The 15,724-nt window shown below is 39.2% G+C and overlaps 1 protein-coding gene across 6 annotated transcripts in view; it reads right to left on the minus strand.

Annotated features, from left to right (window-relative positions):
* Nucleotides 1-773: 773 nt before the first annotated feature.
* ART3 (ADP-ribosyltransferase 3 (inactive)) overlaps nt 774-15,724 on the minus strand; it is a 194,442-nt gene continuing 179,491 nt past the window's right edge. For 5 of the 6 annotated variants that reach the window (XM_056803291.1, XM_007495740.3, XM_056803290.1 and 2 more), the window contains 8 exons: nt 13,950-14,655; nt 9,894-9,926; nt 8,789-8,821; nt 8,579-8,614; nt 6,890-6,922; nt 5,253-5,288; nt 2,652-2,684; nt 774-1,406 (listed from right to left, as the gene is read on the minus strand). In XM_056803291.1, the coding sequence (XP_056659269.1) occupies nt 1,264-1,406; nt 2,652-2,684; nt 5,253-5,288; nt 6,890-6,922; nt 8,579-8,614; nt 8,789-8,821; nt 9,894-9,926; nt 13,950-14,655 (1,053 nt within the window). In that variant the 3' untranslated portion in view covers nt 774-1,263. The remainder of the gene's footprint in view (nt 1,407-2,651; nt 2,685-5,252; nt 5,289-6,889; nt 6,923-8,578; nt 8,615-8,788; nt 8,822-9,893; nt 9,927-13,949; nt 14,656-15,724) is intronic. The other variant, XM_007495743.3, reaches the window with a different exon arrangement.

Genomic DNA, 15,724 nt, shown 5'->3' on the forward strand with positions numbered 1-15,724 from the left:
ACAGGTTTGAATTGGGGATATTTAGAGGAGTGTGCAGTTCTGTTCTTAAAATGATCAAGTTTTTCCATTTTATGGTGCTGGAGGCAAATGCCAGTACAAATGGGTGACTATGGTAAATCAGGGTCCAGCCTAAGAAGAGAAAGAAAGTTCACACACAAGCTATCCACACTAGACTGGCTGACTCCAGGCTGGCCACGGCACATGGTGCTGCACAATATCTGGGGACAGAACTATATGGAGGGAGGGTATTTCGTTCACCATCGTGGCTTCTTCACTTTTCCCCTTTTATCATTCAGAAAAATAACAATTTTAACAAAATGGTTGTCTATTTGTTAAACAGAAAGTCAACAAAAATGGTTCTGTAAACTTTAAATTCACTTTGGGTGGATGCATTCTGTATCCTATACCCATACCCCTTTCCTCATATCCTCTTTTACCTTACCTCTCCCCTCTTCCAAATTTCCCTACTGGGAACTTACAAAATGCATCCTGGTCAAGACCTCTAAGATTGATGGAGTCCACATCAGTGCCATGATTCTTTGAAGAGGGATTTATGTCAGCAGGTAGAGTGGTCCAATTCTGAGCTGCACTGATACTATCTCACTATCTCATGCTTCCTTTTAATAGTTTAACATTCTACTCAGTCTTTTAATTACTGGTACACATCTTATTTGCCCTACTCAACTGAAAAAACTCAGTGAGAGCAAGAATACTGTCCTCTTCGTAGCTAGTGAAGATAGAAAAGCTAGGGTTTGAAAGAGTCTTAGAGAAAATCGTATCCAATTTCTTTATTTGATAATGAAAAGAACTGAAGGTCATACAAGCAGTATCCCCATAAATACCCAGCACAGTATCTTGTACATAGTGGTATTGAACAGGTATTCAGCGAAAGGGAGTCAATCATTAAAAAAAAAAGTAATTGAAGCTAGCTATCATTATTAGAGCTAATCAGTATTAACATTAAAGTTTGTCCAAAATTTTAGTTCTACTATTTTTCTTAGTCTTTTATTAATTTGTTTTCAGAAACATCAAGTTTATACAATCATAAGATTAATACATAAATCCACAAGTGGAAGATTGACAAATATTCTAAGTTATCCTTGCTACTAGCATACTGGGCTTCTATTTACACAAAGAAATACAGTTTTTTATCAGTAGAAAATAAGAAAAAGTTTGCATCCCTTTACATTTTCTTAAATAGTGGTTAAGATCTAGTAAGCTATCCTTACAATGCATTTAAAGATAGTAAGGAACCTCTACAAATCAGAGATGAGCAAAAAGCGTTAAAATAAAAGCACTGATCAAAAGAATAAACCTTCCAACCAGAGGATGATGCATCTCACCAACGGAAGCAGAGGCGGAGGCTGGAGTGGGGTTGATGCTGGGAAATGGAATTAGAGCTGGAGCTGTTGATGAAAACACACACACACACACACACACACACACACACACATATTTTTCAGATGAATCAAAATAAAATCAGTCTTTTCCAAGTAAGATCCTTGTTACTTCTATCTAAATTAAACATACAAATATGTGTTTATCTTGAAAAAGAATCATGAAATGGGTAGCTTTCAGAAAATCCCTCAAGTCGAATCACATTCTTCAAATAAACTCAGCTGACAACTTCTTAGGAATGATCTGTGAGATGGGATGGAGCTTTCAGAGAGGGTTACTAGAAATTTGCATGTGAACAATGGAACTACCAGTTAATTTATTTTCAAAGATACAAACTATTGTCACCTCTGTAATATCCAAATAAATTGATACAAAATATTTTCTTTTCTTAAATCACCCAGTTAATTATAGAAGTATCTACTAGCATAGTTTTCTTGGAGGTACAACTGTCAGTGTCCGTAAACCACATTTTCCTTTCTTATTTTTCTCCATTTCTTTGTGAAAACCAGAACAAAAACTTTTCAAATTGAGTTTAACAGACTGAGACCCAATTATTTCTAAATATCCACCAGGCATGGTCTAGGGACTAGTCTCCTTGTCATTTGTCTTACTGGAGGGGATGCTTTTTAGGATCATCATCATGGTTTCTATTCATTCAATAATTGAGGTACTTGAAGGCTTTATATTTAGATACTTTGGACTGGGTGAGGTCAAAGTTAGAGAATGTCAAAGTTTCTTTTTAATGGCAGTCTGATTTTAAAATGTCTTTTGAATTTTATTAAAAAGCTCTCAGTAAGAGTAACTTATTCAACCACAATCTAACCAACTCTCATCGCATGCACAAACGGAAGGAGAGAGTGGCTGTGGCAGCCTTGTTGTGAAGGCAGCATCAGGAGTTGTCAGAAAAGTCACTGGGGGATTTCTGGTTTAACTTGATGAAGCTACCATCATAGAAGTCACAGCAGAGGATTAACTGGTTTGGAACCATGTCATCTTTCCATTCTACTATGAAGTCAGACCTAAGAGGCTATAAAAGTCAACAGGTTACTACCTTAATTATATTTCAACTTGACTCTACTTCCCTTTTCTTAAAGGGTTTTAAGTCTTCTCTTGCATGAATTTTTGTAAAATACTTATACAATATGGTATTTTGAAAAATTTCCCCAAATAGCAGAAATATATATATATATATATATATATATATATATATATATATATATATATATATGAACTGAAGAAGCGATATTTCTTACCAGGATTGTCAAAATAGTCTGTATTTCTTGGACCTAAAGAATAAACATATTTTCGGTTAATTGCATTGTACTTGGCTTTATCTGTTAGCTTGACTGGAAAATCGCTTTATAAAATTCAGTCATGGAAATAATAACAATTACCTATAGGTGAATATATAATTTAAGTCATTTTATATGTAAAACATATACAATTTTAGACATTAGGCAGCACATGTTTTATATATGTGCATGTATGCTTTATATGGATGGATCTCTTTTCCCTAAATTCTAGACCTTCAATAACAGGCTTATCGGCAAAGAAAAGTTATATAGGATGGATGAGTATGGATGGATCTGACTCTATATTATAGATCTTAAGTCCTAGTTTCAAGCAAGGCACTCAAATGGGCTCATACTGAAATTTATCACCATAAAGAAAGAATAGACAAAGCGAGGAGACAATTCAGCTTCTCATTCTAGCTTGGGGCAAATCCGTTTTTCTCTAATGGCACAGCTTCAAAGGCTACCAATCTGAATGAACATCTGTTAAAAAACCAACTATATATAGAACACCACTGATAATCGCTAGAGATTAAATACATGCCAGGAGGGGGGCCGTTATAGGAGCAAATCATTTTAGTACAAAAGCAATAGACGATGTTTACATATAGGAAATGCAGACAGTTGCTCTCCAAGGTGCACCATCTGGCCTGGTTTCCTGATGTCTGACAGGTGGGAATGGATAGTCTGGCCCAATTAGGAAATGGGTGGGAAAGTTCCTCCTCATTCTGTAACCTTCAGCTACAAGGTGCCACAAGGAATGCCAGGGCCACAAGGATAGAAGCCTAAATATATAGCCATTTAATACTATATATGAAATTAAAGCCTAAATACATATAGGCATACCCAATTCTGTTCTACCATGTGAAATAATACTTCAGCCCTCTGTATCAGGACCAGAAGCAGGACCCCAAAATCCAGGCTCTACATCCGGAGAAATCTTATTCTGCTAGGTCGGAATGGGGCTAAGGAATGAGTAACAAATGGGAATTCAGGCAGGTTGCCTGTCTAATCGTTAGCTATTTATTGACCAACCAGATCGCTCTTCTGACCCGATGTTTATGAGAGAACAAATAGACATTAACTTCCATCATGATAAGATCTTTGACATTATGAATCTCAGTCAGCCTGTTTTGTGGCTAGAAAATTCCCAACTCATTTTCCAATCTCTAAAATTCAGATAAAGGTCATTTTAACTCCCCTGCCCCTGGATTTCCCAAGAAGCCTGCAATACTCCAGATCGAGCCCATTAGCCTGCCCTGTTATGTAGTTTCAGCAACTCTTGTGGATTCAGTTTTCTTCTCTATGACAATGATTCTCAGCAATATTAATTCAACTCTAACCTTTCTCCCTCTCTGGTTCTCTTCCAAGTGTACAGCTTTAGGGGCCACACATCATACCTGCCAGCCTGCCTCACAACTCTCTCTCCTCTTTATACATCCTCTTCCGATGATCTCATCAGCTCCCAATGAGTCTGAATATCTCTATGCCAGAAGCACGCACTAACAGATTCCTGGGGCATAACGATTTTATCTGGACATTCTGCTGACATCTCTAACTCAACATGGTCACAATAGAGCTATTTTCTGCTCCCACTTCCCTCCCTTTACACCCTTCCCTCTTCTGAACTTCCCTCCTCCTGCCAGGCTCACCATCATTCCAGTCACCCATCCTAGTCATCTGAGAATCGTCTTGGCCCTCCCCAGTCTATACTCAGAGGCTGAGTCTTGTCGTTTTAGTTACCCATGTCTCTCACACTGGTTGCCTCTGTTCATGGGGTTACCACACTAGTTCAAGCCTTCATTCTCTCTCCTCTGGACCCCTTGCTTTGGGTCTCCCCCCTTTCCAACCTCTTCTCCATTGAGCTGCCAGAATCATCTTCCTCAGGTACAGAGCTGACCCATGTCACTTCCTGCTCAAGGAGTCTAAGAGCTTTCTTTTGTCCCTGATCTAGGACAGAAAACAGCACTTCTGTTTGGCATCCCTAGGCCCAATCTTGCTCCATTTTATCTATCCACGCTTACTTCACATTCTTCTCATTTATGTCCTAGACACTAAGTGTAAGTTCTGGGCTTTGGTAGAGGACATCCAATCCAACCCATTTAGAATTCATTGTCTTTGTGTCCCAAGTCCCCAGATAGTGCCTGGCATACAGGTGGTTGCCTACATGGCTATGCTATATTATCTTCACCTCATGCTAAGGATGCTTTCAAGGACAGCTTGTTGCCAACCAGGGGCATCATTTCTTGACCCCAACAGATATTAGTGCCCCCTTCTTCCTCAAATTATCTTCTATTTTACTTAACCCCAGGAGAATGTTCACCCCCAGCATCTCTCTAGCCTTATACCTAGCCTATTTTAAGAAACACTTTTTGAATTGACTCAATAGTACTTTTCCCATCTGACTTTCACCCTATGATGTCGGACAGCTGTTGGTACAGAGGGTCCTCCTCAAGGACACTGGGCACACCACATCAAGTTGTCCCCCTCTCTTTGCTATTACTCCTTCCCCAAAGTGGTAGTGTTCCCCTGCCATACTACTATGGATAGACTATTTCTTACCAAGTTCTTCAAAAGGCTCTTGTCCTTCATACATTTCTGAGTAAGAAGAAAAGTTTCATGAAGTTATCCCAGTGCAATTTAAAAATACAAATTCAGAATAATCTTAAGAAATATGACCATGGGTGATGTAATGGCTATCAGATTTTTCCAATTTAATAGTCCAAACTCAGAGTTCCCACTTAACTATGCAAATTTTGGCCAGATTCCAGAAACCTTTTACAGGGGCATCCCACTGAAGATGTGTGCCGAATGGATTAGTACCCTAGGAACCAAGATTTGGAGCTAACCTTTTAGACTTTCTGTCTAGATGAGGAACTGAAGTCCAAAGCTGATAAGTGATTTGTTCAAAGATAGTATGTAGAAGAGCTGAGTCTGGATTTCAAATTAAGTGCTCTATGTTAATGCCCTCATACCCCTCTTTTACTGACAGTGATTGTGATCCCATTATTTTAAGGATTAAATTTATATTTATATTTAAGTATTATTTCAAGTATACATGTTGGCCCAAACTGTAAGACCAGGTGGGATTATTCTGTCCTAATTTTGGAATTCTGACCTAGTTTCTATTCTGGTTAAGTTGCTGGTGGCTTTCCTGGGAATGTGGCTCAGGGCCCAGCAGGTGGAGAAGAGCAGCTCTGGTATGTACCCTGGGATAAACACCCATTCCAAAGGAGATCCCAAATAGAACCATAAGAATGTATATTATCTGAGAGTTCTAAGAATGCCAAGTGCTGCCAATAAAGGACTGAGAAGGTGATTCCTTAATGTAAACAGTCAAATTTCTTTGATGCATGACATTGTACTATTAATAATTTACACAATCACAATCAAATGCCCTGCCTTATTTTATTCTTACAAAATCCCTCTGAGAGTTGGTAGGGGAAATACTGCTGAATTTTGAGAAGCATATACATGTGACAAATTAGTGAAGAAAGCCCAATGTTTTCTCCCAGGTTTCTACAAGTGGAATCCACAGGTCTCTGAGGGTAAGAGACAGTTCTGCTAATGAATTGTCTGGTTTAAATCACAGAACTGCTTTAATGAAAAAATATGCATAAAACACCTGCAAGGTTTCATGTATATTATTAGAGCTTTGTACCATATTTCCTTCTCTGTTTTCAGTTTCATTTTTGAGCATCCCCTCCCATCTTTTCCTGGATTCATTTTATCCCATAGAATCCTACCTCTCTTCTACCAACTCTGGGATGAAGTGGTCATTTCCTCTTAGGATTCTCATCATTTCTACTCCAGCAACTAGCTCCTCCCTATTAGTAAGAATCAGATCTAAAACTGTTTGTCCTTGCTGGTTCCTCAATTCATTAGTAATTGCTTTTAAAATGGCTTCTTTTCTTTCTGCTTTTTAAATATATTTGTATATAAGATTTGAATTCCCATCAAACAGCCCCAAAATGAATCTAAAATATTTGATGTAGTTTCACCCTCAAGTTGCAATGGCTCCTGTTCATGAGGATCAAAAAGATGTTTCCCCTCCTTTCTTTTCCTCCCACTCAAAGTTAAGCTGTAAAGGACTCTTCAGGCAGCCAGGAGAGTGACTGCATTCCACAATTTGGAAACTTTCATCCCTTCCCTGGAGAATCTGGGAAAATTACAAGATAGTAAAAAGGAAAACAGCTTACCTTCAGGATCATGAGGCTCATGATTTTTTTGGTCTGTGAAATTAAGATTGTTGACAGGTGAATGGTTGCTTATATTAAGTGATATCCCATCCCTATTCTAAAATTTTAACAGGTTCCCCCTTGCCCTTCGGATTAATTCTGCATTTCTTAGCTTAACATTCAAGGTCTTCAATGAGTTTGTGATATAATTTCTGAATCATTCTCCTACATAAGCCCTTTTAAAGCCCAATTGGTCTATTCATTTTCCTCAGAATGTAGCCTCTTTGCCTCTCTTATTCTATTTGCATTCTCTAGTATTACATCTCCCCTTCTCCTTCCTGACCTTTCAAATATCATTCCTTCCTTGTAGCACTTGTTGTTGGTAGCACTCATTTGGCATACCCTGTGCTAGAGGATAGAAAAGGCTGAGCTTGATGCTCATCCTTACATCTGATGACTCAGCAGCTGAATTGGAGAGATAAAGGATACCCTACGTGGTCATAGTAGGGAACTCATTCTGGCTATGGCACAGAGAAGTGTGGAATAAAGGAAATTTCTGAGCCCCCAAAGCACAGGTTGATATTCTGAGTTATATGATGGTCAGGGATCCACGTCAGCATGAAGTACGTGAGAAGCTGCTCAAGCAGAGCCCATGACCACAGGAGGTGCTGTTGCCACATCCCTAGGTTGGCCCTGGGATGACAGAACACCATCTGCAGTAGCAGACCACATAGCCCAGGCCAGAAGGCATTTGGTTCTGATAACTAGGCATCCTATCATCTTTGTCACAACTAATATCATTACTAAGGTTGAGGAGGCAAGATGTCCACCAGAAACTACATTCACACCTTCTTTTCTCTGGATAATGATATAGTTTTGTCCTCTGCCTATGGCTGAGAGATGGTAGGGAACAATAATAAGCCCAGAAGGGGCTAGACCAGGCAAACAGCTGGTCGCCACAGCATATATCACCAGCCCCAGATGACTTCCTTATCAAAACAATAGAACTTCTGAGAGTAATCCTCTGCTTGGAAGATTTACCATGGGACTGTTTCTTATTTCTGCCTCATATCCATCAAGTCATTACTCCAAGCAATAGCCTCCTGGTTGGGTGGTTTCCCCACCTTTTCCCACTCCAGTCTATCACTCATCTATCAACTGATCTCCCTAAAACATGGGGCTATGTCATCCCTCCACTGGATCAACTCCAATAGCTTCCTCTTGCCTCCAAGACCAAATATAAAAAATCCTTAGCTTGGCTTTCAAAGCCTTCCAAAATCTGGTCCCATCCTGTCTTTCCAATCCTCTTACACAATCTGCCCTCTACTCCAGATTCTGTGATGCTATGACAGAGGTGTCATTGTTGCTCCTGACATACAACACTCTATCTCCTGACCCCAAGTATTTTCCTTGATTGTCCTCATGTCTAGAATAATGCCTTTCCTCATCTTGCTTTCTAGCTGCAAATCTTAACAAAGTGCCACCTTCTGCAAGAAGCCTTTTTCAACCTCCTTAATGCTAGTGACTTTCTTCTGTTGATTTACCTCTAAATGACCCTTTACCTTCTTTGTACATAGTTATTTGACTGAGAACTCTAAGAATATGTACTGTCTTTTGCCTTCCTTTGTATAACCCTAATAGTTATTATAGTACCTGGAACACAGTAAATACTGAAACCATGCTAGTTGACTAACCCAAAGTATTTCTTACCAGTGGTCTTGTCTTCATTTTCTTTGGATTTCACTTCTAAATAGAGACATTATTATTGAATTAGGTTACAAAATAAATAGAAAAAAGTTATTCAATGTATGAACAGAGAAAGAAATAAAGAGAATGACAGGAAGAAAGAAAAATGAAGGAAGGAATGAAGGAAGGAAGGAAAGAAGGAACAAAGGAAGGAAAGAAGGGAAGATTTCTCACCAGGGAAATAGGTGTGTCTGGACTTAAGCTGTCCTGAAACAAAAAACAGATTTTCATTGCATTTCACCTGGTCTAAGAGTCAATGTCAAACTCAGCCAATAACTCTCTCTGAGTCAAAACATTTTATGTTGTTCAACTGACCCAACAAAATGAGGTATGAGATTAAATGAAGAAGTTGTCCACTTATAAAGCAAAAATGTATCTAAGGAGATTCTAACAAAGCACATTTATAAGCTGAAACGTGTTCCCAAATAATGGAAATCCTTACAGACTGAGATCTAAGTGTTATCGTTAGTATAGATAAGGTATCTATAGCCCTGCCAGATTGGCCAAATCCTCTTGTACTCTTCTTAATCTTCTACCTCCCTAATATTCACATCTCTTAGCATCTTCTTGAGGTTTCCTGAAGAAGCCCTTTGTCTTTGCAGTCTCCTTTTTCTGATAAAGTTAAAGCTGGTGCCTACATTTCTTACCAGTTATTTTTCTAACACTTCCTTATTCGTTTATTGTCTCCCTAAAATGTCTTTCTTTTTTTTTTTTAAACCCTTACCTTCCATCTTGGAGTCAATACAGTGTATTGGCTCCAAGGCAGAAGAGTAGTAAGGGCTAGGCAATGGGGGTCAAGTGACTTGCCCAGGGTCACACAGTTAGGAAGTGGCTGAGGCCAGATTTGAACCTAGGACCTCCCGTCTCTAGGCCTGATTCTCAATCCACTGAGCTACCCAGCTGCCCCCAAAATGTCTTTCTTAAAACGAATCAAACATTAGTTTGGATTCTCCCCATATGTTCTGCTATTGCTGGAGAAGCATGAAGAGAGGAATATTTGTTGTTCCTAATATTTTTCCTGGCAGGGAAATGGGCTGAAAGTACTAGGCTGTCTACATGATTGATCCAGCATTCCTTCTGGGTGGGCATCATAGCAATGCATAAAGCAGCCATTGGCTGGGCCCAAGATGAAAGAAGAAGGTCTGTGGAAGTGTATGTCCTCTCTGTAGGCAAGAGCAGCAGATCTGACGAGAATCCTAGCCAGGCAGCTTTGAAAGGAACTGAAAGAAGATATTGAGGAGATTCCCACCAAAAGAAAATACTTTAAATTAAATCTTACCAGTGCTGTCAACACAATTTTCTGTTTTCAAGCCTGAAATAAGAGAGAAAGACTTTTTATTCTTAATGTGAGAGGACAGTGGTCTAGGGGAAAGAGCACAGGACTTAAGAGTCAGGAGAGATCTCGGTTCAAGTTCTTGTTCAGACCCTTGCTAGCCTAGTAATTACAGACAAATTATTTCACCTCTCTGAGGGTAAAAAAACCAGTGGTACCTACCTCAAAGAGTTATTGTGATACTTAAACATATTAAAGCACTATATTAATTACTACATGACTTACTAGAGGAGTAAAAAAACTTTAGTACTAAATAAATCTATGAGCACACAATGTTGGGGCATCAAAAGTAAACTGCTTAGTTAAGTAATACCAGTACAGAGACAACAACTAAGAAGCACTTTCATTTCTCATAGGCATTTTCCTCTGTTATACAGACTATTTGCCTGAATGAATGACATTCACAGTTTCCATTATACAAAGTATAATGCCCTACTCTGGTTCTAGAAGGTCTCTTGGGGGCTTAGGATACACTCATAGCCATAGCAGACTTGTACTTGAAGATATAGAATTCTCTTATTGTCTGTGTTATTGGAAGAATTAATGTCTCAGTGGTTATACAAAAAGGAGCACTTTCCTCCTCAGCAGGCAGCAGAGCTGCTTTGAGGGCCTCCCTGAGCTGGGGTGGGGAAGAAAGGGACTGGAAACAGACCGCAAAGCTCCCTCATGTTAGACAAGAATCAGAAAGCTTAACCATGAGCAAATTCCTTAGAATGCCCCCTAAGTTCAATGTTCAACCTTTACTCCAAAGAATTTGAAAGGGTACTTAATTCATCTTGGGGTTTTTTGATCCACCTTCTGAAAATAAGTTTGATTTTCTGAAGCATCATGACAAAATAATGATAATAGATAACATCAAAGATTTTCAAAAGACTGCTTCTTTGAACTTTGCCATCATGACTCAGATACCTTCTTATACTTTGGACTCTCCATGCCCCTCATCCCACTGATGAGGTCTTTCTGGGATCCCCATTCTGGGGAGGATTCTAGGTTAGCCATCCTTCATTATTCTCCCAGCTTTGCTTCTGACTTTGGATTTAGTCACTCTGTCCCAACAGGGGTCCCTCCATTCCTTCCTTTCTCAGGTATATTTAGTGGGATGTCTTCTTTTAGAATGTAATCTTTTTGAAGGTAGGGATTTTTTTTTTGCTTTCAATTAGCACAGTGTTCAATAGTTGGTGCTTAATAAATGCTTACCTGATTCCTGAGGTATTGTATAAGTAAGATTATAGGTTTTTATATTGTAGGGGGCTTAGAGGCCATTTGGTCTTGTTAACAGCTCCATAAGGAAGGCATTATTATTCTCATTTTACAGATGAGGAAGCTAAATCTGAGAAAGGTCCAGGATCACATAGAAAGTAAGCCAAGATTCAAACTCAGGTCTCTTTGACTCCAAACTCAATATTCTTTCCACTCTGCCATTAATTAGCCCAATAGAAAGACAATGGAATTCCAATGGATTTGGAATCAAAAGAGTTGGGTTCAAACCTTGGTTCTATAATTTACTATCCATATGACTTTGGGGAAATCACTTAACCCTTCTAAGTCTCAACCTATGAAAGAAAGAATTGAATTAAATAACCTCTGAGGATCCCTCCCAGCTCTGAACTTAAAATTTTTAAATGAGAAAGTAAATAAATAATATCTCATCAAATAATAGTGGACTGCTATTAATTCAGATTCTGTGATAATTTTACAAAGGTTGGAACAATATTCATAGGATTACAGGATTTTGCACTAGAAGGGTCCTTAGAGAAGCACTTGTCTAGCCTTTTCCATTCTGTGGATGAAACTGGGGATTAACTGATTTGCTCAAGGTCATGTAGAGAAATTAGTAATAGAGCTGGTATTTGAATCTGAGTTCTTTGACTCTAAATTCAATGCTCTTTCCATTATATCATGCTGTTAAAACAAATTCTAGGCAAAAAAAAAGACATTTTGGTTACTTCAACAAAGTACTTGTAAATACTTTATATTTGAATGCTAAATCCAAGAATTAATAAATGAACTTAAGTCCCTTATTCTATGCAACAGTAATATTGATAAAATTACTTTATAATTAAACTGATCTTTCCAAGTTAGTATAAATTAGTAAAAAGTGTGATATATGAGGAGTGACATTTTTCCATTTTTTAGATATTGGGTCCAAAGTCCCCTGATTTTAAATTCTTTTTTTTCTGCCTCTATTCTTATTATGTCTGCCCAATGACTGACACATACATACAAGAGCATTCATACAGTGTATGTGCTTCCTCTTTCAGTGGCATGCAGCATTTTCAGGAGCAGAACTGTCCTACCACTGGAATTGAGTATCTTGTTACTTTGTCACAAATAAAAGAATCCCAATCAAGTTTTTCATCCTTACAGCATAGCATACAATCACCATTATTAAGTGCCTATTATGTGAAAAGCATTATTTTATAGTATAGAAGGATGGGGAAGGAATGGTACAAAGATAATTAAGACTTGGTCCCTGCTGTCATGGACCTTCACAAGCTTTGTGAAGCTTGGACTAATTAAGCCTTTTTCAGAAGTTTTTCAAGTGTTACTATACAAAGCTTCCCACACCTTTTGGAGAATCCAGTACTTGGCTCTAAGCCATGTGTGCCCTATCATCTTCTGAACTGAATTACTGTAGAGCTAAGCTATATCCCTCTTATGTTACAAATGAGGAAACTGTGGGCCAAAGAAGAGAAATAATTTGCTCAGAGTAATGTAGCTAGCTAGATTCAGAATGGGCATCTAAGGCCAAGTCTGAATTTATAGGAGAGGATGCTCTGTGCCATGCCAGTGGAAGGCAGTAATGCCTCCATATTCTTCCCTTAGAGACTCAGGGGATAGGACACTGAACTTGGAGTCGGGATCTACTAGGAAGTTGACCAATTAACTTTAATAACCATTCATCTGTATACAAACCTAAAAACCACAAAGGTGACCAAACTTCTGATTCAATCCCAGCTTTCATCTGCCTCTTCCTCATGTCTGAGACTCATCCCTGCTACATGCTGGGGTTTCAGATAGGATTTCAGATGGTCCAATGGTTAATACAATGCTTGACAAATAACAAGTGTTTTAATAACTGAGGAAGGAGATTCATAATTCTGTGAGGCTGGGTAGACATCTGCTTTTGCCCTTTGCTTTAGAGGATTTGCTCTTTGATTCTAATAGATTTATTCTAATCAAAGCCTTTTATATTACTGGTGATAGGCTGACATTTTATCTAGCAAAATTAAAATGACAGAGTTTAAAACATTGCACCAGCCACCAATATATAGACTCTTATCATTGTAAATTGATGCTGGAATTGAGGTCTTACCCAGAGGAATCATGACGGCTGGGTAAGAAACTGGAGAGATGATAGGCTTTAGAACTGGAAGAGATTTTAGGGATCATTTTGTAACAGGGAAAACTGAGTTCTAAGAAAATTAAGTGGATTCCCCTGGGTCACACAGATGGTAAAGCCTAGATTTTATCCTGAGCCCATGGACCTCAAGTCATGTATTAAGGTGCTCCTTGAAAACAAATCTAAGCATATTCTATTCTGTCCCTGTTCTTGGATTTTTTTCTTTTCTTTAAAAAAGAAAAACCCTTCACTTCTGTCTTCAAATCAATACCAAATATCGATTCTAAAGGGAGAAGAGCAGTAAGGGCCAGGCAGCTGGAGTTAAGTGATTTCCCAGGGTCACACAGCTAGGAAGTATCTGAGGCCAGATCTAATCCAGAACCTCCCATCTCCAAGGTTGGCTCTCGATCCACTTATCCACTTAGCTGCTCCGTTGGGCTTTTTCAAAACAGTAGCCACCATCCTACAAGGATCCAAGGCACTGACAAAATCTATTGGCCTCAAACCTCCTCTCTGAAGGCCTGGATCTCTGGGTTCAGCAACTTTTCTTGAAAGGGGGCTACCCTGAAGCAATCAGATGTGAAAAATCCCATGAAAGCCTGTCTAAGAAACCCATTTTAAGGCTCCTAATTTCAGTAAAAAAGGGCAAGCACATTTACCTCCAAGATATGCACAGTCGAAATGGCTGCAGGTCTTGTTCATGCTTCTAAAGATAAAGTTGGTTTTATTCCCTTCTTGGGTCAGTTTAAAAACCTCATTCAGAGGTATTAAGATGCTTCCATTTACTGAATCAGAAAACATTTTGGTAGAAACACCAAAACATGTGTAGACAGTGAACAAGACTTCGGAGCCAGTTAAAGGTTCAGGTTTGTCATTCCAAGAGGTAAAATGAGAAAACCTGATACCATTATGTCCATGAGGCCCAGACAAAGTAAAATGGCTTTTGGCATAGGCTACATGTCTGTAACTCTCCTCACAGTCTCTGCTCAGAAGCTGCAAGGCTCTTGTGAGATAAAAGTGTAAAGCTTTGAAGTGGAAGTTGTAGATATATTCATCTCGAGACAGGCCAGCTCTTTCTACGGCAGAGTTGAACTCTCGGTAAAAGGGAGTTTGCCTTTGAGCATGTGAAGTATATATCATGAGTGCCGTGCCATGGTTATCCAGAAAGCCTGGGGGGAGCAACAGCTGTGACTTCTTTAATTCCCAATGGTAGGCTCCTCCTGTCCACACCGAATCGAAGTGCTTATGGTTGCTTTTTTCCTCAATGAGCAGCTTGGGAACAAATTTGGTCTCCATTCTTCTAGCACACTTCAGGTACTGGTCATCAAAAGTGTTGGGAGACATGCTTAACATATCACCCTTAACCTAAAGGAGGAAAGAAAATATAGACTGTGGAAATGATGGACACGATACAGATCATTTTCCTTTCCTGTCTGTTATCTCTCACAAAAGGGCAATATGATAAAGTTTCCCATACATTCACCTTCAGAGATTGTTTTTGTACCACAGGAAAGGTCACTGTTTATTTACTCAACCAATGATCCTTTAAGCACTTGCTATGTGTCAGGCTCTGAACTAAAGACTGGACATACAAAGGAAGGTAAAACTATTACTTGCCCTACCTGAATTTAATTCACTAGGTACATATAAGATATATACAGAGCATATGTGTAAGGCAATCTGAGAAGGGAAGGTATTTGCAGCTGTAGGGTCTGGTAAAGCCCTGCATGGGGTGGCATCTGAGCAGAGGTGGAGGGAAAGCCAAAGCAGAGGCCCAGAGATGGGGAGATGGTCCTGTTCCAGGAGCTGCACCCAGGTCAGTACAGCTGGGTTGGAGAATATGTGGAGAGGTGGAAAGAATTTGAAATACCAAAGTGGTGTCTCTCTTGATCCTGGAGGCACTAGGGGCTAACAGAGCTCACTGAGCAGGGGGCAACAGGGTCAGACCTATCCTTTAGAAAATCACCTTGGCAGCTAGTAGAGGATAGGCTGCAAGTAGGGAAAGGCTTGAGGCAAGGAGTCCAGTTAGAGGGCTAGTCCAGCAGAAACATAATGTGGGCCTAAACGAGGGTGGCCTGTGTGAACTGAGAGAAGTGAAATAGGAAAGCTGTGGTAAAGCAGAACAATTGCCAGTAATTTAGAAATGCAGGGTGAGTGAAAATGAGGCACAGAAGGGACACTGAAGTTTTGGACCTGCTTGCCTGAGAGGATGATGGTAGCCCAAGACAGTATAATAGGGAATTACAGAAGGCAGGGTTTTGGAGAGAAAATGATCTGTTTTGAACATGTCCATTCAGTTTGAGATGTCTCTGGGACACCAGTTTAAGATATAAAAAAATCATTTAATGATGCAGAACTAACTGAACCTCAGGAGAGAAATTAAAGACTAGATAACTAGGTGTGAGAATCATCTACATAGAGATGATAATTAAAT

Source organism: Monodelphis domestica, chromosome 6 (genome assembly GCF_027887165.1).
Source record: "Monodelphis domestica isolate mMonDom1 chromosome 6, mMonDom1.pri, whole genome shotgun sequence".
NCBI classification, from domain to species: Eukaryota; Metazoa; Chordata; class Mammalia; order Didelphimorphia; family Didelphidae; genus Monodelphis; species Monodelphis domestica.